Here is a 27,570-nt window from a genome sequence, read left to right on the forward strand (position 1 = left end):
TTCACACCGCTTGATATAATTTACTTCCAATCTTCACGAAAAAAAAAATCCCAAATTCCATTTTTAACTTTCACTGCATGCCGTCAAAGACTATTTGAGTTTGTGGCCTCTCACCCTCAGCTGCCTTTGTGAAGACTTTTTAATGATATCTTTCACACCAACCCTTTTTTCCACTTGTCCTCCTAAAAGGGCTATCTTTGTTTGGTGCAAAGCCCTCTGCAACCCTTTTCACTGGGAACTTGGATGTGCATGTTGCTGCTGCTGTTTCATGATCTGGTTGTCAGCTCTGTTTGAATTTGTGTTCATTGCTGTTGTGAACTTTGGAAATTAATTGGTCTAGTATGGAGAGGTATGAGATTATGAAAGATATTGGGTTTGGGAATTTTGGGGTGGCCAGGCTGGTCAGAGATAAGTTGACCAGAGAGCTCTTTGCTGTTAAGTTCATTGAGAGAGGCCAGAAGGTTTGGTTCATCTCCTAAACCTCCTTTATCTTCCTTTTATTTTTGTGAATTCTCTCTTTGTAATTTTTATTTATTATTATTTTTGGTTCTTTGAATTTTATCTGGGTATTGGGTTGTTTTCCCATTTATTTGGTGATACAGATAGATGAACATGTGCAAAGGGAAATCATGAACCACAGATCATTGAAGCATCCCAATATTGTTCGATTCAAAGAGGTCAGTGATTATGAATTATGTGGCTTGATATCCATAAATGAATTTTCCAGTTTTCACTTTTCAATTTGAGAATGAATTTTCCATAAACATATAGCATGTCTTTATACATAAGCTGATCGTTCTTATCTTTTGTCGTGGTCCTTTGAGAGATACTGATAAGATGTTCTCAATTAACTTTGCATAAGCATTGCCTACGTATCTGTTGAGGTTGGGTTGAAGACAGAACAGCTAAAATCATGCCTTTAGTGTGCTTAAATTGGTAGGACTTATTAAAAGTGTTGTTAAAGTATCTTTGTTAAGAACATGGACTCTACTTGCTGTCAGTATTTGTTAATGTGAAGTGAAAATAGTCTCTACAAAGGCCTATTTCCGATAAACAGGTTTTTGTTTAAGAGTATTGGGGTCTCTTTCTTGCAGGTCCTTTTGACACCAACTCATCTAGCCATAGTAATGGAGTATGCGGCAGGGGGAGAACTCTTTGGGAGAATATGCAATGCTGGCAGATTTAGTGAGGATGAGGTAAAGTAACTTTGGAGGGGTAGAGAATTTTATGGTATCATTTGTAATTTAGAAATGTCCCCGTGAAAATGGAATCCATATAGATTTTCTTTTTCTTTTCCCTGGGGCTCCAGATTTTCTTTTACTTTCAATTGTTAAAGAGGTGCATCTTTTTAGTTCTTTTTCTGAAACTCCTTTTTTTTTTTGGTTGCAAATTTGTTGTTCTTTTGCATCAGGCAAGGTTTTTCTTCCAGCAGTTGATATCAGGAGTTAGTTATTGTCATTCAATGGTATGAAATTTGGCACTCTTCTATTAATGTGTTGTATACTGCTATATCTTTCTGTCGGGATCTTTGGTAGCGTCGGTTGTAGTGAGGAAATAATTCATTTGTGGCAGCAAATCTGTCATAGAGACCTTAAGCTTGAAAACACACTCTTAGATGGCAGCACAGCACCCCGTGTAAAAATATGTGATTTCGGATACTCAAAGGTAATCCACAAACCCTAGAGTACGGATCCACATTAAGGATTTGGGTTAACGAGACTTTGAGTAATTAATTCCTTCACTTTGTTTGTAGTCAGTATTGCATTCTCAGCCAAAATCTACTGTAGGAACACCAGCTTATATAGCACCTGAGGTCCTATCTAAAAGCAAATATGATGGACAGGTAAGTCCAAATCTTTTGACTTTTCATTGACACTGTTGTTTGTTATTGCTTTAAGCATCTTTTGTATCTTATCTTAGAGGTTATAGATTGCAGATGTTTGGTCTTGTGGAGTGACCTTATATGTGATGATAGTTGGAGCATATCCCTTTGAAGATCCTCAAGACCCCAGAAACTTTAGAAAAACAATTGGGGTTAGTGGCATAACAAACTTTTCTCCAATAAAATGGAACAGAAATGAAACAGTGCATATATAAAAATTTCTAATTCCTTTTTGAGTTATAGTTAACATGCTATGTGTCTTATGGCAGCGGATACTTAGCGTACAGTACTCAATTCCAGATAATGTCCGAGTTTCCATCGAATGTAGACATCTCTTATCTCATATATTTGTAGCAGACCCCAAAAAGGTAATGTAGTTTTTATTTTGGTGCTGAAACTACTAGATATCTAGACTTCACCACCACAGGTTTAACTTAATCAATCAATCAATACCACCACATTATCGCAAATATCTGGTTTTTGGATGCACATTTCGTGTTGAGATTTATAGGTTCAGTTTAGCTTTCTCATTGTGGTCTCTGCTTATATCTGTTTGCAGAGAATAACAATCCCAGAAATTAAAAGCCACCCTTGGTTTGTAAAGAACTTACCTATGGAAATGATGGAAGGAGGAAGCTGGCAGACCCATGATGTTAATAATCCATCCCAAAGCATTGAAGAAGTCCAGTCCATAATACAAGAGGCAAGAAAACCAGTCGGGGTACCAAATGCAGCTCGTAAGCCTCTCATCGGAAGCAGCAGCATGGAACTTGATGATTTGGATGCTGAAGATATTGAAACAGGTGGTGATTTTCTATTGCCAAATATGAGTAATTAAAATGTGAATACAAGTTCTACTTGTGAAGTCATGAGTATTGGATTCTTGTGAGGCTCCTCCTTTTGAATTGGTCTGATACGTGGCCCTGAATAAATGTATCATTTTGTATTTTCTTTAACTCTAAGGTTTTCTCCAAATAAAGCATAACATTATTTCTTTCGGTTCAAATCTTAAAGACAATCAGAAAATGATGGTGTGGGGATTGTTTAAAACGGTCGTATCTTCTACTCTGTTGTGTTAATAACTACAATGTCAGATCAAATCTGAACCCCTGATCCCTCCACATTGTTGACAATTTTAAACCTAATAATGGAAAATTATTGTGTATCGGTTATGAACTGAGTCAAATTATAACACGGATTGGATTTAAAACTACGCGGTTCTCCTCCCTCCCTATACCAAAAAACCTGTAATATAAGGAGGAGAAGGAAAGCATTAGGACACCCTGAGAAAGCATTCCATCAGCCAAATTTTGGGCTCCTCCCTCCCCATACCAAAACAAAAAAAACAAAAAAAACTCTCTAAACACTCTGCTTAAGAACAATCACCATCCCCTTCAGCACGAAAGTTCAATTCGGTAGCTGAAGAGATTGTGATTCGTGCTAGCACCCATCGAAGCTCGCAAGGACAAGTAATCTTCCATTTTAGTATCATTTCATTAGGTATATTCTACACTCTAATGCATGGTTTTTATTTACATATATGCTTAAAAGGGGATTTGAACTTTGAACTTCGATTTAGGGATGAATATATTCGCAACCACTAATGGCCATAGCTTTTAGGAAGGGATATTCGGGTGATCAAAAGGTGTCAATGGGACCTTCATTCATTGATGAAATAGAAGCTTTCTTCTCCTTTTGAAAACCAAAAGGCCGGTCAAAAGAAAATTCCACCGCGTTTTTAGTTTTGATATTATCCCAAACCATACCATTATCAACAGGGTGAAGCTAACAACACCTTTTAATCCAATTAGTTGATGTGGCCTGCCCTATGGGCTATAGGACCCCCAATGGCATGCCTAAAAAACTTCCAACCGTAACACGGTAAACTTCAGGTAAACTTAACTTCAGCAACACGAACCGCGTTAATGCCCTTTCTTATTTCGATTTTATTGTTTTTATGTGTATGTCTCTCCCTTCACGTAATGAACGTCTAACGGTGAGTGAATCTGAGGAGAGAAAACTTGTAATGAACGTCTAACGTGTGAGTGAATGTGAGGAGAGAAAACTTATGCACCATGAATCGCTTTGAATGCAAAATTCAAAAGCCACGATGTCCGGGACCCTCAATGACCCGGTAACAATAAATATAATAAAGTCGATCCCCTTTACTTGTCCTTCGTTTCTAATTTCAGCCTTATCTTCCAAACTCCTTCAATTTACCAATTATTTAAAAACACCCCTTTATTTCATCAAATAAAAAACGCCCCTTTATTTGGTGGCGTAGGTAGGTGTTCAGTTTTCGTGTCGATCTTGAATTTCACAATTGCCTCTCTAGCCATTCAATTCAAAAACTTCCAAAGGTCTGCACTTTCTTCTTCTTGGTTTCATCTGATTCCCCATCAAGTTTAGTTGCAGAACAACAATGGCCTCTGTGATCATTCCACCAGTGCTTTCTTCTCCCAGGGACGATGCAATCCAACTCCACCGCGCCTTCAAAGGGTTTGGCTGCGATACGACCACCGTCATCAACATCCTCGCCCACAGAGACGCAACGCAGCGAGCCTACCTCAAGCAAGAGTACAAAACCATGTACCATGAGGAGGTCAGCAAGCGCCTCTCCTCAGAGCTCAGCGGAAACACCAAGAAATCGGTCTTGCTCTGGATGCACGACCCAGCAACGAGAGACGCCACCATAATCAGGCAGGCTCTGGGCGGAGAAGGTGTTGTTGATCTCAAAGCAGCCACCGAAGTCATCTGCTCAAGAACCCCATCTCAGATCCTGCAATTCAAGAACATCTACTTTGCAACTTTTGGGGTTTATCTGGAGCATGATATCGGGTTTCAGGCTTCTGGGGATCACAAAAATCTGCTGCTTGCTTATGTTGGGACGCCGAGGTATGAGGGTCTAGAAGTTGACAGAGCGACGGTGGAGTACGACGCCAAGGCTCTGTTCAAGGCAGGGGAGAAGAGGTTGGGGACGGATGAGAAGACCTTCATACAGATTTTCAGTGGGAGGAGCAGCGCCCATTTGGCTGCTGTGAGTGCTGCTTACCATAGCATGTATGGGAGTTCACTGGAGAAGGCTGTGAAGAAGGAGACTTCTGGGTATTTTGAGCATGCCCTTTTGACCATTTTGCGCTGCGCTGAGCATCCTGGGATGTATTTTGCCAAGGTTCTGCACAAGGCTATGAAGGGTTTGGGCACAGATGACAGTACTCTTTTGAGGGTGATTGTTTCAAGGGCTGAGATTGATTTGCAGTTCATAAAGGCAGAGTACAGGAAGAAGTATGGCAAGACTTTGAGTGATGCTGTTCATTCAGAGACATCTGGGAATTACAGGGCCTTTCTTCTGGCTCTTTTAGGCCCCAATCATTAGGCCAAATATGAATAATTGCTGGGCATGTAAGGGGCTTTTCTGGGTAAGATTTTAGGTTTTAAATTCTGTGTTTTTTAAGCTATGACTCTTTTTTAGTCATTTTCAGAACCTTGAAATTGGGGAAGGTAGATGTGTGGAGCATGATCAGAAACTATGGCATGAGCAGCAAGTTGTTGTTCCTTTGTTTGAAATGCTTACTGTTTCATGCCTGAAAGATTGTGTAGAGAGCTCCATAAATTTCCCATCGTTGCTTTGCATTTGTAGGTTTGAAGTTGTGCAATGATATGTACAAAAAGATTGTGAACCAAAATTGACACCGACCACCCATGGTAGTGGGGGTCAATTTTATTTATTACCCAACCAGTATCACTGCGGTTAACAGTGGCAGAGCCACGTATGAGGCTTTGAAGGCTTACCACCTACCACCTGAGTTTTCTGTCAGGAGCAGACCAGCTGTCTGGTAATGTATCCAACCAAACACACAATCTCCTTCTTACAATGAGTTCACGTGAGTAGGCCATACAATAATAGCAACTAGTCCCTGCCAATTGGTTTTAATTTTTAATTTTTAATTTATTTTTAGAGAAAAGATAACATGGTAGTTATGATTCATAAAAATATGATATATTATCTTATTTTGTTTTTAATTTTAATTTTTTTAATATGAAAAAAATATGAATTTACCATATTATTCTCATTTAATTAATAATTTCAATTCTAAATATTTGAATTAACCAAGGGAATTTTCTAATATTTTGAATGTTTCACCATTCTCTGTCTTTTACTTTACATGTATAGATAAATTACGACATAAAAAAAAAATCACAATATGCTTTATTTACTAAAATTAGGAAGAAGAAAAACAGATGTACAAACGTAACACATTTAAAACAATTTGTATAATAATTTTAATACAAATTTATAAATAAACCCAATTATATTTATAAAAAAAACCCAAACATTATTTAAACATAGAAACACACCCAAAATTAACAATTGTATATTTTTTGGGTGTGTTTATAAAATGGGTTTTGAGTGTGTGTAATGATGGGGTTTGAGTGTATTTATAAAGTGTTTTGGGTGTTGAGTTTTTTTTATAATTTCAGCCCTAATTTTGAGTGTTTTAGTGAAACTCCCAAATTTTAATGAATAGGAATAGATTTGAAAAAACAAAAAACAAAATTTACCAATTTCTTAGTTACACATAATAACATTTTCAAATTAAACCAATTCAATCCCTTCCACGCGTGGAACTTCTTTATCTATGTTTTATTGTCTTGTTCTATCAATATCTCTTTCACATGGGCCAACCCAACCTATGTTGGAAAAATTTGATGATGGAGTATATTAAATAATTATTAGAAAATTGTAATTTATATTGATAGAGTATATTAAATAAAACCAATGAAATTACAACAAAATACTTATCTTTCAGGAGATGGAAAATCCTTCTCCATTAAGGCTTGGGTAGAATAATAGCTTTAGGTTGAGATGTGTCATTCACTATCCTTAAAAGTAGATTTCGCCCTTTGAAGACGATGTCTCGATGTAGCAAGGTTGTATGGCGTCATATCCTTCAAGATACATCAACCTTGACCCTCATAAGCATACACTCGCAATACTTGGGTCGGGTGAACAAAGGTTGCTTGAAACATGCTGCTCCAATGTTGCTCCTCCTTTCATCCAACTAGCCTAAGGCTTTTTATAATTGGTTGTCTTTAGGCATTGTACCATTCTAATAAAACACATGAAAAGGTATGCCCCTTTTTCACAACTTAATAGCTATAATTGACAAAAATCAATATAGCAATTGAAAACAATAATTGGTCAAACAAAACTCATAAATTATTTTTGGATTCAAATCTTTAAATGAAGGCGACGACATGAAAATGATATTGAAAGCAATTATAAGACCACACCAATAACACAAAATTAAAACCCAATCAAATAAGATACTTAACACTTATATAATATAATAAATTCATAACTGTTAAGTTCATATTATACAATAAATACACAAAATAATTTCAATTTTAAAGGGAAGAAAATACACACAAAAATCTGGAGAATTAAATTCAACATAATTAAGTAATGAAATTTCTTTTTGTAGCTTGAAATACTCGCAAAAATTCCAACAACCTATGTGTGCAATGAATTTCCATCTCCTATTGTCTTCTTTCAATAATATTTTGAACTCTTGTCCATCTCTCTTCATTGAATTCCCTCATATTTCCCTTTTTTTTCCTATCTTCATTCAATTATGATTAGACATGTAGGTAATCTCATTTTGTCATCTTTCCATTTTAGTGGGTGGGAATCTTTGTTTACCCTACTTCTTATATCTTTGTATCTTATCATGATTTCTTCTCATCTTCTTTTCCAACCTCATTACCTTGTCTATTTAAGTAGAGTTATTATCCAACCAAACACACAATCTCCTTCAATATCATTCTCCTTCTTACAATTAGTTCACGTGGGAAGGCTGTACAATAGAAGCGATAAGTTACAACATGAAAATAAAATCACAATATGAACTTTAAAAGTTGAATACTAACCAAGTCATTTAAATTGGAGCCACTTGTAGGGTGCAATAGCCTTAATCAAACATGTCTTCCATAGATAATATTGTTAGTTGATGATCTTGAATCGAGAAGCAATGGCTTCCGGTGTTCGAGGCTCCGATCCAAACATTATCCGGATTATTCTCCAAAAACTTCTAGTACACACAATACCCAAAGGTGTAATTTGGTTGATAACCATCCCATCTTCAAAGATACATACCCACACCCTTTGCATGATGCCTCATATTCTCGTGGTTTCCAATTAACACATCTTAGGGGTTTTGGGGGCCATATTCAACATCAAATAAAGTGAAAAGGTTAAGAAATTGAATTTGGTGGATTATTTAACAAGTGGACTGTTATTTATAGAGTTTGGAATGAGTTTTGGGGTTGGATTAGATTTAGATTAAGGGAGTTTCACTAAAACACCCAAAATGAGAGCTGAAATTATAAAAAAACCTAACACCCAAAACACTTTATAAACACACCCAAAACCCATCATTACACACACTCAAAACCCATTTATAAACACACCCAAAAAATATACAATTGTTGACTTTGGGGTTGATTTTGGGTGTGTTTCTATGTTTAAATAGTGTTTGGGTTTTTTTATAAATACATATCTAGGATTGGGTTTATTTATAAATTTGTATAAGAGTAATTAAAATATTATTTTGACCGTAGGATATATTTTTCTCATTGAAATCTATATGGAATTTTTTGCGCCGTTGGATGATGTTACCGTTAGGGGAAAGTGAAAAAAAAAAATGAACATCCACTTCAAATTTGAGTCGTTCAATCTCAACAGCTCTTTAAGTAGCACTCGTCACGCGAAATACACTTCTTCTTCTTCTTTCCACATCCACAGTTGCGTCACGTGGGGCCCGCTCCAACAATAGCTTCACGTGGGCTACTTTTTCCCCTCTCCGTGGGCTCCACTCTTTCCAGTCCAGGCCAAACATCAGGCAAAACTTAGCCCAACTTATTGCCCATATAGGTTTTTAGCCCTATGCAATACATGGATTAAAGATGAGTTTCGGGCTAAAAATTTTAAATTTGGCTTTTAACGCTGTGGTTTTGAGATGGTCTAACATACCATTTTTGTTTTCTTGTTTTTATGAACAATAAATCCTTTTTTTTTTTTTTTTGGGAATTTTTCAATAGGCAAGCTAGCTAAAGTTATTAGCTTAAATTCTAATGATTTTTTTTTTTTTTGTTTGGGTACTTACAGTTTTTATAGTCTTTCTATAAATAAAAGTATACATGAAATCATATAAATTACAATAGTTGCACACACAAGAAAAAAATTGAATTATAGCCATATTATTAGCAAAAAGGTGATTTTCATTTACAATAATGCTTGTTTGTTAGAGGCAAATCAATGCAAAAGATTAAAATTGGACAGTTAGGGCTAATAAAGACTTTAACCTTTACTATGCTTATCGGTGTTGGGACAGTCTTTGTTGCAAATACAAACATGAAACCGTCTTTGATAGCAACTACAAACGTAGCAGACCTCTAACTATGCGTATAGGTGTTGGTAATGCATGAAATTGTGTTTATTTATTTATTTTTAGGTTAATATATTAAGCTTTATAGGTTTGAAATTTTTTTTCTTCTCTCGGCTACAGCCCACATAGTGTGGTCATGACCATCACCACTACTATCTAACCATCATCCTTATTGCCATCACTGTTGACACCACCACAATTTCTGCTACCACTGTTGGCGTCATTATCACCACCACTTTTACCGTCACCGTGTCATGACCACCATAATCACCCTCACTTCCATTGTCATCGCTACCACCCCACCACCACTCAACCACCATGATCGCCACCACCTTACCATTAGCAACCTCATTATTAACATCACACATGATATTACCACCCATTACCACCACTTGATTTTTGTTGTTGTCAAAGTTAGGAAGGAGAATGAGAGAAACTCACACACACACATATCATGGAGGCTTGAACCCATGATCACTTGGAAACACACAAAAGCTTGAGTCAATTCAACTAATACCACTACTTGATTTATAGACGAATGGTTAATTATTTATGTGCCACTATATTTTAGGTTTGCCAAACAAGGAATTTCAAAAAATTTAAAACATTAATTTCTATGATTTTAAAATGCCTTGTTAATAATCTTAAATTTCCTGGTTCATACGCAAGGTCACCTCAAAAACCTCCACAGTAAATAAAAACAAACAAAAAATATCCCCCTAAAGTTTTATGGTATCACTCACTGGGCTTTGAACTTTCAACGGAGGTGAACCCAACTCCCATGAGCAGTCATGGCTTGGGCTTGGGCCTCCATCCAAAAATTCGTACCAAACTACCCACAATAAACCCCCAACCCCAAATATAAGAGCCCTTTCAGGCCATTCAAAACCCTAATCAGAGAGCATAGTTTCCTCACATCTTCATTCTCTCTCAGTCGCAGCCGCAGCGCCTCTGCTCGCATCTGAGAGCCAAGATGAAGGTTTTGCCTCCATGACTTCCTTTCTCCGCTTTCTCTCTGTTTCTGTCTTCTTGGGTCTCACTGTCTTAATCTTTCTTTGCAGTTCAACATCGCCAACCCCACCACTGGTTGCCAGAAGAAGCTCGAAATCGACGATGACCACAAACTGTAACGTTCTTATCGACTTGGGTTTGCTTGAAATGTCATTGTGTTTTCATCTTTTGCAATTGTTATCATAAAATTATTTATCTGTAGCTCTTGTTTCAAGATTAAGAATGTTTTGAATGTTTAGTTGGTATTACTTGAATGCTAGCTTTGCATTTCAGATGCTTATGTTGGACCATCAGCTTAATTTGATTATTAGGCTCTTAGATTTTAAACCAAACAGCTGTTTGTTAGGTTTTTTTTTTGTGTTTTGCTGGCATTCTCGAAAATTATCATTTTATTAAGAACAAGTTTGCTTAGAACATTAGGTTCTTATATTCAGTTGAGTAATAGCATTGTAATTCATATTCTATGTAGATTTAGTCTCGTATATTTTGAACTAGCAGTTTTCTAGATACTTTCAGTTTATTATCCATTTTCCTTGCGCAAAGAGTTGATTTTTTCCTCCTGTTGTGACTGTAGGCGAGCATTTTTTGACAAGAGAATCTCCCAGGAGGTCAGCGGTGATGCTCTTGGAGAGGTATACAACTTGCCTTTTCTTTTTCATTTGCCCAACCCTTCTTTGATTTACAAGTTCTGTAAATGGCTTTTACTTGTGAACAGGAATTTAAGGGATACGTCTTCAAAATTATGGGAGGATGTGACAAGCAAGGGTTTCCAATGAAGCAGGGAGTGTTGACCCCCGGCCGTGTTCGCCTCTTGCTACACAGAGGTTCTGAGCGACCCTCGTGTTATATCTATATTTTTTGCATTCATGACCGAAGTTTGTAGAAGCTTACTTTCCTGCATCTTAATAAACCTTTTAAATATTTTTTCCAGGAACCCCGTGCTTCCGTGGTTATGGAAGGAGGAATGGTGAGAGGAGGAGAAAGTCTGTTCGTGGTTGCATTGTCAGCCCTGACCTTTCTGTTTTGAACTTGGTGATTGTGAAGAAGGGTGAAAGTGACCTTCCTGGATTGACTGACACTGAGAAACCTAGGATGAGAGGTCCGAAGAGGGCTTCTAAGATCCGTAAACTCTTCAATCTATCAAAGGTCGATGATGTTCGGAAGTATGTCAACACATACCGCAGATCATTTACATCAAAGACTGGTAAGGTTTCTTAATTTGTATCATTTGGTATTCTCATGTACTGGGATTGTTGCATTTTGCTGCTTTGGATTTTTAGATGGTAGAGCCACCTTGATGGTTCAACATGTTCTATCTTATAGACAAGGTTCCTCTCCAGGGTTACATAACAAGGCACATGTGGTGGGGCGACAGAATTTGGCCAAATCCTTGTTATGTGATATAATATGCTGATGCACTTTTAATGTATCAACTTAATGAATTGTTTGACTTTCTTATGTTCGAAAACCTTTGTTGGAATGCTTTTTGAATAACTGATGTTTTATTGAAAATCTCCTCAAAGTGAATAAAACAGATACAGTTAGGACTTTTAAAATGTTATCTATTTGTGTTGTATTGTAATGTCATATCAGATTGGTTCTGTTTGCTGGTTTACTAAGCTTGTTGGTTTTGTGTTGTTGGCAGGCAAGAAGGTGAGTAAAGCTCCCAAGATTCAGAGACTTGTCACCCCACTGACCCTGCAAAGGAAGCGGGCAAGAATTGCAGACAAAAAGAAGAGGGTTGCAAAGGCCAAGTCTGAAGCTGCTGAGTACCAGAAACTCCTTGCCTCAAGATTGAAGGAACAAAGGGATCGACGTAGTGAGAGTTTAGCCAAGAAGAGGTCCAGGCTGTCTGCTGCCTCAAAGCCATCTATTGCAGCATAGATGTGTGCTAAGTCATTGAGTTTTGGTTAAAGTATGGATGTTACTGCATTATCTTCGTATGTTTTTTTTCAGTTTTTGTGGTACCTAATGACTGCTTAAAGTGCTTTCTCTATTGCTGTTGAGTTTATTGGATTTTTCACTATGAAAGCTTTTCCCTTTTGATTAATATATTGGAGCTTTCTATTCAAGAGCCTTAATTATTGGATGTTTACCCTTTCGATTTCATGCTAGATAAGCTCAGATGCTTGTTACCTTAAACTGAACTTGAATTCAGTCCACAAATTGAGAGTTCTTATACTCTCGACATGCTCTAATATCCTCATTCGAATTCTGAATGGCAGTGAGAGCAGCTCTGTAACCCATCTTTACCCGAGGCACTAATACAGATAAAGAATCTTCATTTTATCATAGTTTCAGTAGAACTGATAATTGTTGGCTGCAAGGGGCTTGTAGCTCAAGGGTATCCTCGGTCCTTCGATTTTAATGCAATTCTATCCAATTTTGAAGTTTATATCGACTCTACACCGTTCTTAAATATCATGTTCGTATTTTCTTGACTGAAATTTGTGTCAAAAAATGTATTTTTCAAATGGCTTTTTAGAGTGTTCAAAGGTGAACTTAGAAAAAAGCAAATCCAACTCAAGTCAAAGCTCGATTAATTTTTTTATTTTTTTATATATAAATGATAGTCTAAACTATCCTAATTAGTCTAAGTTACAGAATGAGGGTTCAAACTCGGATGAGAAGAGTACGGACTCACTATCCTAATTAACTAGCCTAACCTACATCTATAAGCTCGATTGATTAATCGAATCAATCTTGAACACTGATATTCGGCTTGGCTCTTGTATACACCAATAGCAACAGTTTGTTCCTCCAAGCCTACTATGCAGGAGTTCGGACTAGGTATGGCTTGAAGTATATGTAAAAACCAACGCGCTTCGGTGGCTTGCATCCCTGATGAACTTCAAATTATATTCTGAATGAATCTTGCTCTATAAAGATATGGTTAATAAATTGGCTTAAATAAACCGACAGAGTAGGTTTAACGTGTATTCACTTGATCCTGTACATATTAAATTTACACAAACAATAGATGTTGAACTGGTTGCAATGTCGGATTGGGCAGGTTAGAATCAGTATTAACAATTTTAAGGAAAATACTTCCCTTCTTATCAGGTAAATAGGAGCTCCTATATTCTTAATAGTTATCAGGTAAGTAGGAACTCCTATATTCTTATTGGATTGGGCAGGTTAGAATCAGTATTAACAATTTTAAGGAAAATATTTCCCTCCTTATCAGGTAAATAGGAGCTCCTATATTATTAATAGTTATCAGGTAAGTAGGAACTCCTATATTCTTACCAATAACAATGTGACATGTGTGCATAACTTTTTCCTCGTGTTTTTGGTGAATTATTTTTGCATGTGTTAAACTATGATTCACATGGAGGAATATCCTATTATAGATAAAGAGGCAAGTAGTGTCCCAATTTTAATATTGGTATGATCATTTTCCAAAATATAAAATGATTAAAATCTATTTAAATAAGTAAAGTTTCCTGAAACTTTTGACCTTACGAAGTAATAAGACAATAAGTTAGCAAGTCAATGCTGCCAAAAATAATCATGGTACACACACTGTCACAATGAAGAATGTCTGCTCCCAAAAGTGCTACAATGTTGTGGGAGTTGTAGGCTCCAACGATGAGAGAAATGCAGAAGATGATGATGATCCAGGGAAACCTTTGTAATTATTCAACTCTCCCCATACTACCTGCTCAACTTCTTCCCATGTCTTCGCCGTCTTGAGTTCGTCCCAGAGACTAAAAATAGCTCCCAAGACGTTGTCGTCATGCAAAATACAGTAGGACCTGCAGAAATGAATCATCCAAAACTAATCAAACACCCACTCTCATGGTTCGGGCAACGGTTCATACCAAAGTTGTTAAAACATAAACAGCAAAGTAACCATTAGCTTCCATTTGAAACGAATGAGAGAGTTAATCTATAATTTTTCCCATGTCAAGAGTCAGGACCCATCTCAGGCACCAAGACCAGAGCGACACAGTAAATAATCGGTTGGCTGTGTCAGAATTCCAAGACTAGTGTTTTGTTACCTAGCCTTAATCCAAAATCTGCTGCATACTATTTTTGCTGAATTTTTCCATAGTTTGGATAGCGCATGGATAACGTAATGTATACCACAGAAAATGTCTAAATTATCTCGATGTAAATGAAGAACATTAACTGACCAACTGCCAACTAAATTGAGAAAACGTCATAAGCAAGCATCTATGGGAATTATTACTTACATGGCATGGTAGGAAAGCCGTCCAAACTTATCGCCACCCTTAACAGACTCATTCTGTGACACTCCTCTCACTAGAGGAAGTTTATAGCTTCTTAAAAATTGCTCAAGGAGAGAGCGATCACCTCTAAATATATCCAAGTATATGGGTATCAAATCATAAATGGGGTCACCTGCAAAAGAAATAAAATAATCAACCTGACAACAGTTCATATGAGCGAACATGATATTAGAAAGCCAATATGAAACCACTCAAACTTGAAATGTAACGAGCTGATTTACAGCCCTACTTTGTTCCAATTGAATAGACATATTGACTATAAACAAAGACACATGATGAAAATAGCCTGCATTCCTAAATGGAAAAGGACAAATGATCCAAATACCAATACGATTATGTAAGTAATAGCAACACATGGAACACTATTCAATAATAAATACCAACCTACAGAAAGATCGCTGAAATCAAGAATGTGGTTAGGACGCCATGATTTACTCCCTACACTGTCGCCATTGCCATTCACCAAACCATTATTTACCGTGTCAGTGCCGTTGGTGTTCCCAATCAAGCAAGAATGAACACCACATGGTTCCATGTGAACATTGTCATCCATGATATCCGAATGTATCCAGGAACAAAGTTTACCAACTTTGTTTAAGCCATTTTCATCCTGAAACCATATATGGTCAACATGTTAAAAATCACATTAAAAATCTAAGAGAAATTGATCTTGACATGTTTGCTAAAAGGGCGGGATGTGGTAGAAACCTCAAATATGTAAAGCAACTTGTAAAAATCATCTGGGATGTATTCATTGACTTTCTCTATTAGTGTGCTAGGAATTGGATCTCCCCTGCACAGTGAAATTGAGATACTTAATAGCTGTCCGTTTAATACTCCGATACCAAGTTTAAAACATTAAGGATATCCATAGTTGGAGCTCAGATTGCACTCATAATATATTTGACCACCAGCACATGTACCAAAGAATAGAAGATTCAATAGAATATATATCAGTTTTAAGAAAACCCAGTTCTGCAACACCACAGGACATCAAACATACAAACAGGAGCGCAAAAAGACAAAAATACAAGCATTGATACCAATACCAGCACAAACATGAAAAAAAAACATGTGGCATATGTATAAGAAATATAAATTTCGTTGTAACATATAAACATTGGTAAACTACATAAATTACATAAGAAATATAACAGATATGTGTTTAGCACAGTATTTTCACCCGAAAGTGAAATAAATTTGGTTGAAAACCCCATGCGCTTACTCAAGTATAGATGCTACTGAGGGGTTTGCTGTGTAACAATCTGTGTCCATCATAAACACAGCATGACCTCATCATAACTTTCCAAGAAGGTCAGCTTATAACTCTAACATTAGGAATATAATAAAATATTGTCAACAGGACTATAAATTAAACAAGTTATGAAATCTAACAAAGGAAAGTTCTTCTTGTGATAGGTAAGGAAATACCATTTACTCAAGCGACCTGATAGATCCTTCTTCTTCCTGATTAGAGTTCTGATGAAAATATTCCATTCAGCTGGAATTTCTGGTTTATCAGGAACAGCCTCCATACCACCGTTAGTCAAGGGCAGATCTATTTCCTGTTCAATATCTGAGAAATTTGAGATACTAAGAGGTGGAAGGGGCAGGAGATGGAGGTTACAGAGCTGCTCTCCCAGAAAGGATGCTAAGTTCAGCGTGTCTTCAAATGGCATGGTATCTCTTCTGCAAAGTTTGAAACAAAACAAGGCCCATTAAGGAGCTATGCCAATATTACCTCTAACAAGTCTAAAAGGAAAAAACTTGAGCAGCACTTGAACTAAAAGAAGGAACATATACACTACACATACAACTCTGCATATATTTTCCCTTTGCACCGTTTTGTTATAAGATATGGCCATATCCGTTTGCCTTCAGTCGCACTGATGGGTTCATATAATGCTTTTCTGTATTCAAATTGTTTCTTACTCCATACACCAAAGGGAAAAACATCTGATTTGAACTTCTCAGGAATAAGATTGCACTTAGCAATCACATCAGGAACTCTGTTGCCATCCCAAGGTACAATTCTATAAATTCCATGTTCAAGATAAATGATCCCACTTGCCAAAACATCAGGTATGTGATTTTTCAGAGGGGAGTTGAAGTTGCATAGGAGATTGTGAAACTCAAGCTGTAAATGCGCACAAAAATATTAGATGCATGTAAAAAATTCTGCAAAGAAAAGAATTAAAAAGAAAGATAATACCTCAGTGCCTAAACCATAAAGTGAGGTTTCCAGCCCTTCCTCTACAAAAATTTTGACTACATAGTTGGTCAAGAGATAAACCTGTTGGAAGTGATTAAGAGCCATTAGGAGAGAATCTTAACAAAACTTCACTCTCGGGCTGGACAGAATCATCTATTGCCCAAATACTCATAACATACCTCTTCTTTTTTCATGAAATGCCCTGAAGCTAAACATATTAACTCAACAAACTAAGCTCTAATGAATCAAGAAAAATAATAATAGAAAAGTTTGGACCTCCCTCATAATCTATCATCCCCTCAACTGCCCACCCTAATGGTAATTTTCAAGGGGAATTATTAAGATTTATAATACTTCTAGGTAATAAACCTCGTTCTGTGGTGGCCCATGATGATTTTAATATGCTCTGTGGGCCTAATGTTAACTGATTATTTTCTCAGAAAATGACTAGTCACTGGTATCCTCACTCTTATCTCTTATAAGATATAACAAAACTGGCTACTTCAAGGAGATAAGTCAGCCTTCGAGCTTGGTAGATCATAATCCAAGTCATTTGGTCAGAGCTTGAATTGGAACATAGCTACCGATCCAATCCTGAATTATACATCACCACCACCCACAGCTGAGTTGATCTGGCAGATTCAGTGGTATTCATTACCTTCCTTTGTTAGATTTTTCTTCTTGTTTTTGCTCCTAGTAATTCAAGTATGGATTCCTTATCCACGCATTGTACATAGATGTAATGCTTTAACAATATCTCGCTTGTTTCAAAAAATTATCTTATCATTATCTTAAGAAACTAATAAAGAATGCCCTGGCATTGGTGAGCCTTAACAAAGTTAAATTATGAGTCCAAGATACTAAAAAAAGTAATAAAGGCAGTATGTTGAAATGGAGACGTCAGCAGACATATATATTCAGAAATTTGCCACAGATTCTATACAATAACTTTAACTTACAGGATTGCTGCCCGTGCCAACAGGAAGCCTTTCATCTTCTGTTGGAGAAGGCAAATTATGGCATGCACAAACTTCTGCTAGGCATTCTAACCATCTTTCCGCATTTAATGCAAGACAAGCTCCCTGACATTCAGAGCAAAAAATCATCACAATACAAGTAAAAAGCAAAAGAAAAGAAACTGGAGGTTCTCCTTTCAACAAATTAAACTGAAAACAAGAAGCCCATAAGAGACAAAACATCGGACAAATCTTTCAAACATGAAGATGTTTACTAAGTTGTACATGCGCACGTAAACACGGTAGTTATGGAATGTGGAGGGGCATCCCTCAAAGGTAGATGTCACTGGGAAAGGATCTACCACTTTACACATTAAAACCTGGGCAAGAAAGTCCTCATCTGTCTTCCAGGATAAAGCAAATACTCTTAACTCTCTTAAATATATGTCACCTGTAACCTCTTCATTAATATATATAAAAGCCAATTTGGCAAGCAAAAAGAATAGGTTAACAAGTATAAGTACCTTCCAGATTAAGTCCCTCATTCCTGGTTTTCCCAACCAAAGCTTAAATAACCATTCCCTCATTTCTCGTTGCCCTATGCAATTGCCTGAGCTCCAAGGAGAGTTGTAGTGATCTCTCTCTTTGTCCAGATACATGGCTAAGAAATTGACATCATAAGAAAAACCCTGGTAACTTCTTTGTTGTAAATTATGGTGATGATAGGCACCATTCCTCATACTTCCACTTCTTTGATTTTCTACAGGTTCAAGAGTTCTGACTCTTTTCTCTTTCCTAGCCAGATCTGAGAAACTAGAATCATCTCTATCATATAGTATATTGTTTGTGGCATCCTCATAATTGCCTTTTTCATGTGCAAGTAATCCAGCACGGCAAACTCCCTTATGACGATACCCAGGTGTCATATCCAAACACACAAACTCAAAGTTTTTGGGATTGACAAAGTTCTGAGTAACAGCAATACTTGGTTCCAGATTTAGGACGCAGTGCCACCATCCACTCGGAACGAAAATTGTTTCCCCTGGCAGTTGGGTACACTCTATTGGCTTGTCTTCATCAGCAAGAAGTGGATAAAAATCTAGCCACCACTGAAACACAATAAAAGGAACCAATAATAACAACTTAACACTCACAATAGAATACATGAAAAACCAGAGGATTGGAATTATCTGAAAAAAAAATACCTGCAGTGAAGATGGAGTTTCAATATTTACATCACCATCTTCTTCGTTTACATGTACTGTGACACCTAGAGGTACTTTTCCTGGAGGATACAGGGCCCACCTTCACAAACATAACAGATGGGTTACCTCCTAGACCTCTATTATTTAATTGCAAACAGTCCCAAAAAAGATGAGAACAACATTATTCAGCCAATTCAACAAAAGGGAAATGATGTATGGTGGAATAATCAATAGGGCAGAAAGTATGTGGTTTATGGAATGCATTAGATGAATATTTTGATGATATTCCTAAGTCTTTCTTGGTCAGCAGTATCCTCATGCCTTAGGCATAAGATCAGGACCTATCCATTAATGATCATATTAAGGAGAACTTGGCAGGAGTTGGGAAGACAAAAAGAATAAAGAAAATATCAGTAAACCAAATCCAACCTGGACTACAAAGGAGCACAAATGAGACTATAATTGGTACAAAATTTAGAAACAGCAGCAGAACAAAAATAGTAATTTCATAAAATGTAACAGTTTTATCAACCCCAGGTCCTCAACTAGCACAAGCATAAGCTGTACCTCTTAACTAAATCATAGAATGGATTCCATTAACAGTATCATATTCTTAACTACATGAGCTTTTGAGAAGGAAAAAAAAAAGAACTTTACCTCTTACGTCCGACTAGTAGCGTATTCCAGGCACTGGTCAGAGCTGGATCAACATGCCAAGAGGCACCAGACCTCTGTGGCCCAATAATGAGCCATCTAAATGGAGGTCGCTTCTCTCTATCTAAAACATCAAAGAAGTCCTCTTGAAATAGATCAGGTATACTGTAATCTTTCAACAGGGCCGGAACAACCTCTCCAAACTGCTTTTAAAATAATAATAAAAGTTACATTGCACATCATAAGAATAAAAAGAAAAATCATACAAATATGCACTCACACAGACACACAGACCCATTGAGCACCTTGTGATCGAAAATATACAGGGGATCCTCATCATGCTGAATTTTCAAGTATGCAACATAATCTTTGAATTTCATTGAGACTTTGCGTGCACTCCTTTGCGAAATCTTGAAAGCTATATCTCCATAATTCTGCAATAACTGGTCAAATGTCCATGTATGCCTTGCAGGCCAAGCATCAGCCAATCCAGTGAGTAAAACCTGGTTAATTTTTTGGCAGCAAACTATGTGAATAACATAAACCACCAGTCCGTATGTACAAGCATAATTGCATACTGATCTTGATTGCCGATTTGCAACAAAAAATTCTCTGTAGTACAAGAACTTCTACTAAGTCAAATTTTGGCATATGGAAAGGTCAAATTTGGTAAAACCCCAGGTTTTCATCTCCTGTTTCCTTTTTTTTTTTTCTCCCAGAATAAAATAAATACCATAGAGAACACTAGTGAAATGGTGACTACAATCAAAATGTGAAACTTTTTGGTTCTATCTGTAGTTTAAAATTGGAGATGAAAGCTTGGTAGTAAACTATAGGTCATTGGGGGAGTGCAGAAATTTGAAGCTGTGAAATCAGAAGCATGGCCGAAGCGGGCATAAAGGTACTGGTGATTTAAGGATTAAAGGGGGTTTATTGGCTCCTTTTCCAACAGACGTGGTAGGCTGTGGTAGTGAATAGCAACAGCTGGGGTTGTGTTTAGTAAAGTGTTACTGGTAATGATACCAATGGGATGGTAACAGAAAGGTGCTAATGTTGGTGCTGCGTTACTGGTGATGATGCCGAGGGGATGGTAATGGAGGGTGTGTTGTGGCTGAATTAGCAGCAGGGGCGGTATGTTGTGGAAAAGTGTTAATTGAGTGGTGGCCGTGGTGAAGATATGAAAAAAAACATTCCTGAAATTGGAAAAGAAACTATCTTTGATTTGTTCTGTGATATGTCATCAGTCTCTAAAAACTTAGAATACATTTGTGGGTCAAGATCCAACTGCAATATGTTCAAGCGGGCCCAATGAAAGAGCATCCTTCCCTCTAATGTAAAACCATAATTTAACAGAAGATTGTGTCTGCATATAATCAATGGGAGGAAGATGGAAATCTTAATCCCACTGTGTTAATTCAAAAATGAATCATCATCACCATACCGGTTTCTTCCCATCATAGTCACGAGAAAACTCTTCCAAAGTGGGGTTTTTCTTTCTTTCCACATTCCCATCGTCAAAAGAAAAACTATCCAATGTGGTATGGCACCTGTAAAATCTTCTGTACAAGAACAACGAGTTGAATCCTGCAGCAAGTGGATAGGCAATGACTAAAACCTTCAGTGGGGCAATAAATAAATAAATGAATATACTCAAAGAAGATTTTGCACCATCATAAAATAACAAGAGCCTCCAGAAGGTGAGCTCTATTCAAAATACATGATATCAATTACCATCAAAATTAAGTGGTTTTCTGCAAGCCTCATCACATTCATATGGTACATGCTCTCTGCATTAAAAAATACAAAACCATGGTCTCAAATTCCGAAAACTTAATGTAGAGATAGAAAGCAAAAAAAAAAAAAAAGCATAATTTATACTCTGATACATACAAATACAGTGCCGTCTTTTTCCAGGAACCTTTATACTGAAGTGGACCATCTAGTCTGCTAAGGCATATACTCATCCAAAGCGGCTCTTCATTGCATAGTATGTACATCACACTGCATACCAAAGAGCAGCAAATACATAAGTAACAGGAAAAATGAAATCTTTGGCCGTGTATGGAAAAAATGAAATTTAATCCAAAACTAAAATCTCAATTTAAGAGCATCTCCATAAGATTCTGCAATTGAACCAATGACCAAAATGCTAACTTCGAATCAGACCACCAACATTTCACGTAGAAACACGTATCGAAATCCCAAAGTTCAAAATTCAAACGGGAAAAGGGAGAGCAAAAGAGAAAAGAACAAAGGCGGTGGATTGAAGAACCTGCTAACGGAAGCGAGGCGAGCAACGTCGCGAGGGGTCAGGTATTCCAAGATGTCACAGATGAGGTCGTCAGGGAGGACTCGGAAGTTTCCGAGAGCATCTGGCCTGCGATCTCTGAGACCCAACGCATGGGCTTCAGAATTCTCCATTGCAATTGAACTTGATAGAAAGCTGTATGTTGTGAAATTGTGAGTATGCAACTGCAAGAAAAGAAGAGAAGAGAGAGAGGGAGAGGCGGGGGCTTTGGGTTTTTGCAATCGGATTTGCCGCGTCGACGTAACGTGTTTTTTGTGCAGCGGTTATACCGTGTACGCGGAATTTCAACGCTATTTCGAATTTTCCTATTTTTTGGGTTTTTTGGGTGGAGAGGTGGACCAAATATTCGCGCTATACGGCGTGTTAAAGAAAAGCGCGAATATAGCAGCTATTATTCTCTTCCTTCTTCTTTAAATTTTTGTGCTCATTTCCCTCTTGAAAAAATTCCGAAAATTATTTTTCTCTATGCTCATTAATTATCTTCGTACCTTTACACCTTCAGCAAATAAATTAAAGGGATGATTAAAAAGTCCCCTTTCAGATCTTGAATTGTTTAATTCAACCTAAGCAATTGAAAATATTCTATTTTGAGAGTTCGAATATGATATTATTGATCTGCAAATTAAGACCATTTTTTCACTGAACTATACCATATTGGCATTATCGTCCAGTCTAGAGAAATGGAAATGTGATATTTTTGCTTATCTTGCCACATCAACATTTTCATCTCCGATCCGAGCTATCTAACAACATCAAATTTGTCACATTTTTGTAAAGCTAGTATGGTGTGTGACGCGTTGCCTTCTTATGTGACAAAGGTATAACTTGTCTCATCCTCTTTCGTGAGACAACTAAAGGAAATACCAGGCCAGTTTCACGATAAATTCTTCCATGGACCTGCCCCACTCAAGACTGTGTCCAGTTTTCATTTGCTGAGCAGTTCCTCTCATCTCTAACCCCAAGAAAAAAAAACATGTCCTCACATTGATACGAAGAACAAAACCCATCAATTCTGACCCAAAGACACTCAACTTCAATTCGAGGGCTCAAACAAATTTGGGCTGACAGATTGATCTGAAGCCTTCACCTACCAAATCCAAGGTTCATAAACTTCGTGGACTTCTTCTTTATTCAACCTTTATTTTTTTGGTCGAAGTAATTTATTCAACTTGGTCCACCTATTATGTCCTTATGTAGCAGGCTCCAATATGAATTTAAAACAAGAATATTATTCACATCACATTGTAAGAACATTAAATATTAAAGCACCAAAATTGCAACGCATTATCCAGTCAACGTTCCAATTTATTTCTGTTTCCGTTCAAAGTCTCAAAGCATCATTTCCAGTATACACATACAACACACATCATAAATTCAACTCTAAAGACGGTGACATATTACACAGCCACTAATAACTTTAAAAGAAAAAAGAAAAAAAAAAAGAATAACAACCACAGTGTTAAAGCCTTAAACCATTCTACAGACCTAACGAGGTGACGGAGCTCTGTGACTTGATCCTTCTTCTTCTAAGGCGTTCGGCGATGATGAAGGCAAGCTCGAGAGATTGTGAGGCATTGAGCCTTGGGTCACAGTGAGTATGGTAGCGTGAGCTAAGGTCATCAAATGTCACAGTGCGCGACCCTCCAATGCATTCTGTCACATTCTGGCCTGTCATCTCTAGATGAACACCTCCTGGGTGGCTTCCTTCTTGCTCATGCACATCAAAGAATGCTCTCACCTCGGCCTGGACAGATAACAAGTAATAAAGTTTTGGTACTGGTGAGACATCCCTTTTAATTAAATATTTCTAATTCGCACGACTAAACAGATATACTCATATACAAGGTCCTACCAACCACAGAAAACAACTCATGTAAAGCAATATCCAACCTACCAAAGTAATAATTATAAATTAAGAAGGCATCAAGGAAAGCATTGTGCAAAAGAGGACTTTTTTGGTTTCTTGCTAAGAAAATGAGTAGCTTGTGACGCAAGATTGATTCCAAGTCAATTTTAAAACAATCATTTACCTATCACCTTTTAAAACATTCCACCAATATTTTCTCCCTTTTTCTCCAACCCCCACCCCAAAAAAAAAAAAAAAAAAAGAAGATCTTACAACTGTTATACCTAACGCCTACAAGTCTTTTCCCACCTAATATACCTGAATCTTGCACCTTCTTACGAGTGAATTGCTAGAAGATGAGGATGTCTTTCTTTAAAGCTACAGAATGCGCACCAAACGGGACACTTGATGGCAGCCCCCACACCAAACAAACTTCTAAATTGTTCAACAATGTGGACTGTGAAGACCAGAAATTTGGCCTTGTCTTAATTGCAAAAGTTGGTGGATGACTAGGATCCATCAAGTGAAGAAGCCAATAGCAAACAGTGACAAAATATTGTCGTTCACTGGGTTCTCATGATTCATGAAAACTAATTTAAAATATGGAAAGCACCATGACTACAAGCATTTGATTGGACAAAGCTAACAAGCACATACTGAAGCAATGTGCAAGAAAAATCAAAGTTATTTTGTGTTCACATGGCTGCTAAGCTTTCAACAAAATCATTTATTATTTCCTCTATTAGTTGCACTGAACCAACTTAGCCTTTATATTTACTATCACATCAACTAAGAGAGCTTAATTTCTTTTTTCTACTTGTTCCCTTTTTCCTATTTCTCATTATACTTCATTTTCATCCTAAAATGGTTATAATTCTTGTCTTGTGTTATATATTCCTCTATGTGTTTCAAATGGCCAACGTTCTGCAGTATAAAGAAACAAGTGACCAGCATATGATTTGAATTCCAAAGAATAACCTTTGCCCACAAACCTACAACATGAGAACAGTAAAGCTAACAGTTGAACAAAGCAAAAAGGAAAAAGATAAGAATCATACCCTTATAGCGTCAAAAGGGCGTGTTTTGAGGCCACATGGAGCTTTTATGGTGTTTCCATGCATTGGGTCACTAACCCATGTGACAATCTGTCCTGCCCTGCGGACCGCCCTAATAAGATGAGGAAGTTTCACTCTCATGTTCTCAGCTCCCATTCTTGTGATCACCGTTATCCTACCGGCTTTATTCTGAGGATTCAAAATCTCAATGAGCTTAACAAGCTCATTTGGATCCATCTTATCGCTCACCTGCATCACAAAGAGTGATCCTATATTAGTCTCCTCCACGATAATTAAATTCCATAAGAATGTCATGCACATTAAAGTACAAACTGCATCAAAATCACATAGTAGTCAAAAGTGAAGTTCGACAAAACATGATTCATTTCAATTTAGTTTATTATTACAAAACTTGAACCTACTATAAGAGCCATTGCTCCATTTAAACATAGCAATATCATTTTTCTGTAATCTTAGCAACATATGGAAAGATGATTTGATTGAACAGGACATGTGCACCATATGAGATATGAATTACCTTAATTCCAAGGGGATTGGCAACACCTCTTAGAAACTCAACATGGGCACCATCCAGTTGCCTGGTACGCTCACCAGCCCAAAGCATATGGGCAGAGCAATCATAGTAAAGGCCGGAAGTTGAATCCAACCTAGTAAGAGACTGCTCATATGGCAAGAGCAAGCACTCATGAGATGTCCAGAACTCAGTGGTTGTCATGATAGGGTGGTCAACTGTAAGCCCAGCTGCAGTCATGAATCCAAGGGCCTCATCAACCCGGGAAGCTAGCTCCCGGTATCTACCATGCCAAAACAGGATAAACATGTTATTAGGTAAAATTATTACCAACCCTAATTAAATTAAAATTCAAAGTTTGATAAACTTAAAGTCATATCAATATGACATTCCAATTGTGCTATTATTAGACAAAAATTTGGTATGAGAATTAACCAAATTGAACACAACATGCTAGTTCCTGGTGCCATGCCAAGATCATGATAACCATGTATGAATACCAAACCTAACCAAATTGAAATTAGAAGTTTGGCACACTTCAAATCATGTGAATATGATTCCAACAATTTTTTGAAAAACAACTTGCAATGAGTCATTACCGCCTCAAAAGGAATGTGATTTTGGATTATTTGGAGGAACAAACCAAAACACCATCAATTAAGGTTAAGTATCCATCACTATCCACACACGCACTAAAAGATTACTCAGTGTGGCCCGAAAATTCATTGGCGAAAAGCAGACTAAGATTCTGCGTGTGCATAAATCTTTGCGGGGCAAAGCACAAAAGACATAAAAAGGTTAAAAGGTCTTTACACATCTAAAGGACGAATATACTGAGTATATGAAATGAAACAAACAGACAGGCAAGGCAATGATAATGATTTGAGGGTATATATGATATAAACTCATCAAACTCAGACCAAATAAAATTACTTTCTCGTAAATAAGTCTTTCGCTTGTGAAATCCAAGTTCCACTGTCACCGATCTAAAATAGTAAAACTGAGGAAACATACCTATCACCCTGCTCGCTGTGCTCTGTGAAATCCAAGTTCCACTGTGTGACCCTCTGCATAGCTGCATAACCACCAGTAGCGAAGGCCCTGAGAAGGTTGAGAGTAGCCGCAGATTGACAGTAGGCTCTGATCAGTCTCTGAGGGTCCGGAGTCCTCGACTTTAAATCGAACGCGTCTCCGTTCACATTGTCCCCTCTGTAACTTGGCAGCTTCACACCATCCTTCTCCTCAAAAGGATCCGATCTTGGCTTCGCAAACTGACCCGCCATTCTTCCCACCTAAAAAACCAACCACGACCACAATCCACTTTAATTCTCAAAACTATACACAAATTAATCAAATTCCAATAAAAAAAACGAACCCAGAAAAAAAATTAAAAAAACAATCATGACCCTGATTCATAATTCCCTTCAATTCCCAAACTTCCACAGAAATTACTCAACTTTCAAGCAAATACAAATTACCCAGAAACTTTCATATAATTTAGAGGAAATTCCTGACCTTGACAACGGGCATTTGACCTCCGAACATCAAAACGACACCCATTTGGAGGAGAATTCTGAAGGTGTCACGAATGTTATTGGCATTGAACTCCTTGAAGCTCTCAGCGCAGTCCCCACCTTGAAGAAGAAACGCGTTGCCCATGGCGGCCTCACCAATACGCTCCTCTAGGCTCCGAGCCTCCCCAGCGAACACAATAGGAGGGAACGATTCGATGGTCCGAAGCACCGACTCGAGATCTTCCTGATTTGGGTAGTCGGGCAATTGGAGCGCCTTCTTGGATTTCCAGGTCTCCACGCTCCATTTCGCCGGAACCGCATTGTGGGTCTTCGCCGAAGAAGAAGGAGACGACGTCGTTGGAGCACTTTGCTGCTTAGTTGGCTTATCGGAGACAACTGGGTTCTTGGCAGGCTCAGCTGCATGAACGGCCACGATTGGCCTGACGGGCCTGATGGGCAGAGAGGGTTGGTGAGTTCTCGGAGAGGGTAAGAGAGACTGGCCTTGAATGAAGGCAGGTTTGGTGGGCATCAAAGAGCTGCTGCTTGTGAGAGCCATTGTTATTGGATTTTGTAAAGATTTTTCTCTTCTTCTTTTTTATGTTAAAGGTACAAATGAGATCGCAGAGAGAAATCTCAGAGAGTACCTGAGGAAGATGAGTTACAGATTGAGAGGATTTTATAAGGAAACAGG

General features: G+C 37.5%; 5 protein-coding genes across 6 annotated transcripts; 3 read left to right on the forward strand and 2 right to left on the reverse strand.

Annotated features, from left to right (window-relative positions):
* The first annotated feature begins 138 nt into the window (after nt 1–138).
* On the forward strand, nt 139–2,880 carry LOC103319561 (serine/threonine-protein kinase SAPK2-like). Its single transcript, XM_008221112.3, has 9 exons — nt 139–461; nt 603–677; nt 1,095–1,196; nt 1,412–1,465; nt 1,573–1,665; nt 1,754–1,843; nt 1,930–2,034; nt 2,152–2,250; nt 2,442–2,880. Exons 1-9 carry the CDS (start codon nt 342–344, stop codon nt 2,718–2,720), a joined length of 1,017 nt encoding a protein of 338 aa, XP_008219334.2. The 5' UTR covers nt 139–341; the 3' UTR covers nt 2,721–2,880.
* A 1,172-nt stretch (nt 2,881–4,052) lies between these two features.
* LOC103319560 (annexin D5-like) lies at nt 4,053–5,613 on the forward strand. Its single transcript, XM_008221111.3, has one exon. The coding sequence runs from the start codon at nt 4,305–4,307 to the stop codon at nt 5,256–5,258; it is 954 nt and encodes a 317-aa protein (XP_008219333.1). The 5' UTR covers nt 4,053–4,304; the 3' UTR covers nt 5,259–5,613.
* A 4,556-nt stretch (nt 5,614–10,169) lies between these two features.
* Nucleotides 10,170–12,413, forward strand: LOC103319559 (small ribosomal subunit protein eS6-like). The gene is made up of 6 exons (XM_008221110.3): nt 10,170–10,309; nt 10,392–10,456; nt 10,916–10,973; nt 11,057–11,165; nt 11,273–11,545; nt 11,987–12,413. The coding sequence occupies exons 1-6, from the start codon at nt 10,304–10,306 to the stop codon at nt 12,223–12,225; spliced, it is 750 nt and encodes a 249-aa protein (XP_008219332.1). The 5' UTR covers nt 10,170–10,303; the 3' UTR covers nt 12,226–12,413.
* Nucleotides 12,414–13,738: 1,325 nt separating this feature from the next.
* Nucleotides 13,739–22,286, reverse strand: LOC103319558 (putative glycosyltransferase). Of its 2 annotated transcripts, XM_008221108.2 has the most exons (16): nt 21,897–22,286; nt 21,515–21,625; nt 21,356–21,411; nt 21,066–21,208; nt 19,930–20,127; nt 19,628–19,827; nt 18,971–19,070; nt 18,290–18,874; nt 17,769–17,891; nt 16,810–16,890; nt 16,412–16,734; nt 16,029–16,286; nt 15,306–15,390; nt 14,982–15,207; nt 14,541–14,709; nt 13,739–14,099 (listed from the first exon to the last, which is right to left on the reverse strand). In XM_008221108.2, exons 1-16 carry the CDS (start codon nt 22,043–22,045, stop codon nt 13,901–13,903), a joined length of 3,006 nt encoding a protein of 1,001 aa, XP_008219330.2. In that variant the 5' UTR covers nt 22,046–22,286; the 3' UTR covers nt 13,739–13,900. The 2 variants fall into 2 exon arrangements, with proteins under 2 accessions (XP_008219330.2, XP_088900448.1); XM_089044322.1 differs by having other exon boundaries at nt 18,290–19,070; nt 21,897–22,229.
* A 930-nt stretch (nt 22,287–23,216) lies between these two features.
* Nucleotides 23,217–27,570, reverse strand: LOC103319557 (phospho-2-dehydro-3-deoxyheptonate aldolase 1, chloroplastic). The gene is made up of 5 exons (XM_008221107.2): nt 26,881–27,570; nt 26,380–26,657; nt 25,372–25,648; nt 24,837–25,082; nt 23,217–23,676 (listed from the first exon to the last, which is right to left on the reverse strand). The coding sequence occupies exons 1-5, from the start codon at nt 27,433–27,435 to the stop codon at nt 23,410–23,412; spliced, it is 1,623 nt and encodes a 540-aa protein (XP_008219329.1). The 5' UTR covers nt 27,436–27,570; the 3' UTR covers nt 23,217–23,409.

Source organism: Prunus mume, linkage group LG2 (assembly GCF_029339155.1).
Source record: "Prunus mume cultivar Tortuosa linkage group LG2, ASM2933915v1, whole genome shotgun sequence".
Taxonomy (NCBI): Eukaryota; Viridiplantae; Streptophyta; class Magnoliopsida; order Rosales; family Rosaceae; genus Prunus; species Prunus mume.

Coding starts and splice junctions, on each gene's coding strand:
- LOC103319561 (XM_008221112.3), top strand. CDS start 342: ATGGAGAGGTATGAGATTATGAAAGATATTGGGTTTGGGAATTTTGGG. Junction 1,666..1,753: donor GTGATTTCGGATACTCAAAG/GTAATCCACAAA, acceptor CTTTGTTTGTAG/TCAGTATTGCATTCTCAGCC. Junction 2,251..2,441: donor TTGTAGCAGACCCCAAAAAG/GTAATGTAGTTT, acceptor ATCTGTTTGCAG/AGAATAACAATCCCAGAAAT.
- LOC103319560 (XM_008221111.3), top strand. CDS start 4,305: ATGGCCTCTGTGATCATTCCACCAGTGCTTTCTTCTCCCAGGGACGAT.
- LOC103319559 (XM_008221110.3), top strand. Junction 10,457..10,915: donor ATCGACGATGACCACAAACT/GTAACGTTCTTA, acceptor TTGTGACTGTAG/GCGAGCATTTTTTGACAAGA. Junction 11,166..11,272: donor TCGCCTCTTGCTACACAGAG/GTTCTGAGCGAC, acceptor TATTTTTTCCAG/GAACCCCGTGCTTCCGTGGT.
- LOC103319558 (XM_089044322.1), bottom strand. CDS start 22,045: ATGGAGAATTCTGAAGCCCATGCGTTGGGTCTCAGAGATCGCAGGCCA. Junction 21,412..21,514: donor AAAAAGACGGCACTGTATTT/GTATGTATCAGA, acceptor TTTTTAATGCAG/AGAGCATGTACCATATGAAT. Junction 19,071..19,627: donor CTACTAGTCGGACGTAAGAG/GTAAAGTTCTTT, acceptor ATGTTTGTGAAG/GTGGGCCCTGTATCCTCCAG.
- LOC103319557 (XM_008221107.2), bottom strand. CDS start 27,435: ATGGCTCTCACAAGCAGCAGCTCTTTGATGCCCACCAAACCTGCCTTC. Junction 25,649..26,379: donor CACAGCGAGCAGGGTGATAG/GTATGTTTCCTC, acceptor TTGGCATGGTAG/ATACCGGGAGCTAGCTTCCC. Junction 23,677..24,836: donor GCCCTTTTGACGCTATAAGG/GTATGATTCTTA, acceptor TTATCTGTCCAG/GCCGAGGTGAGAGCATTCTT.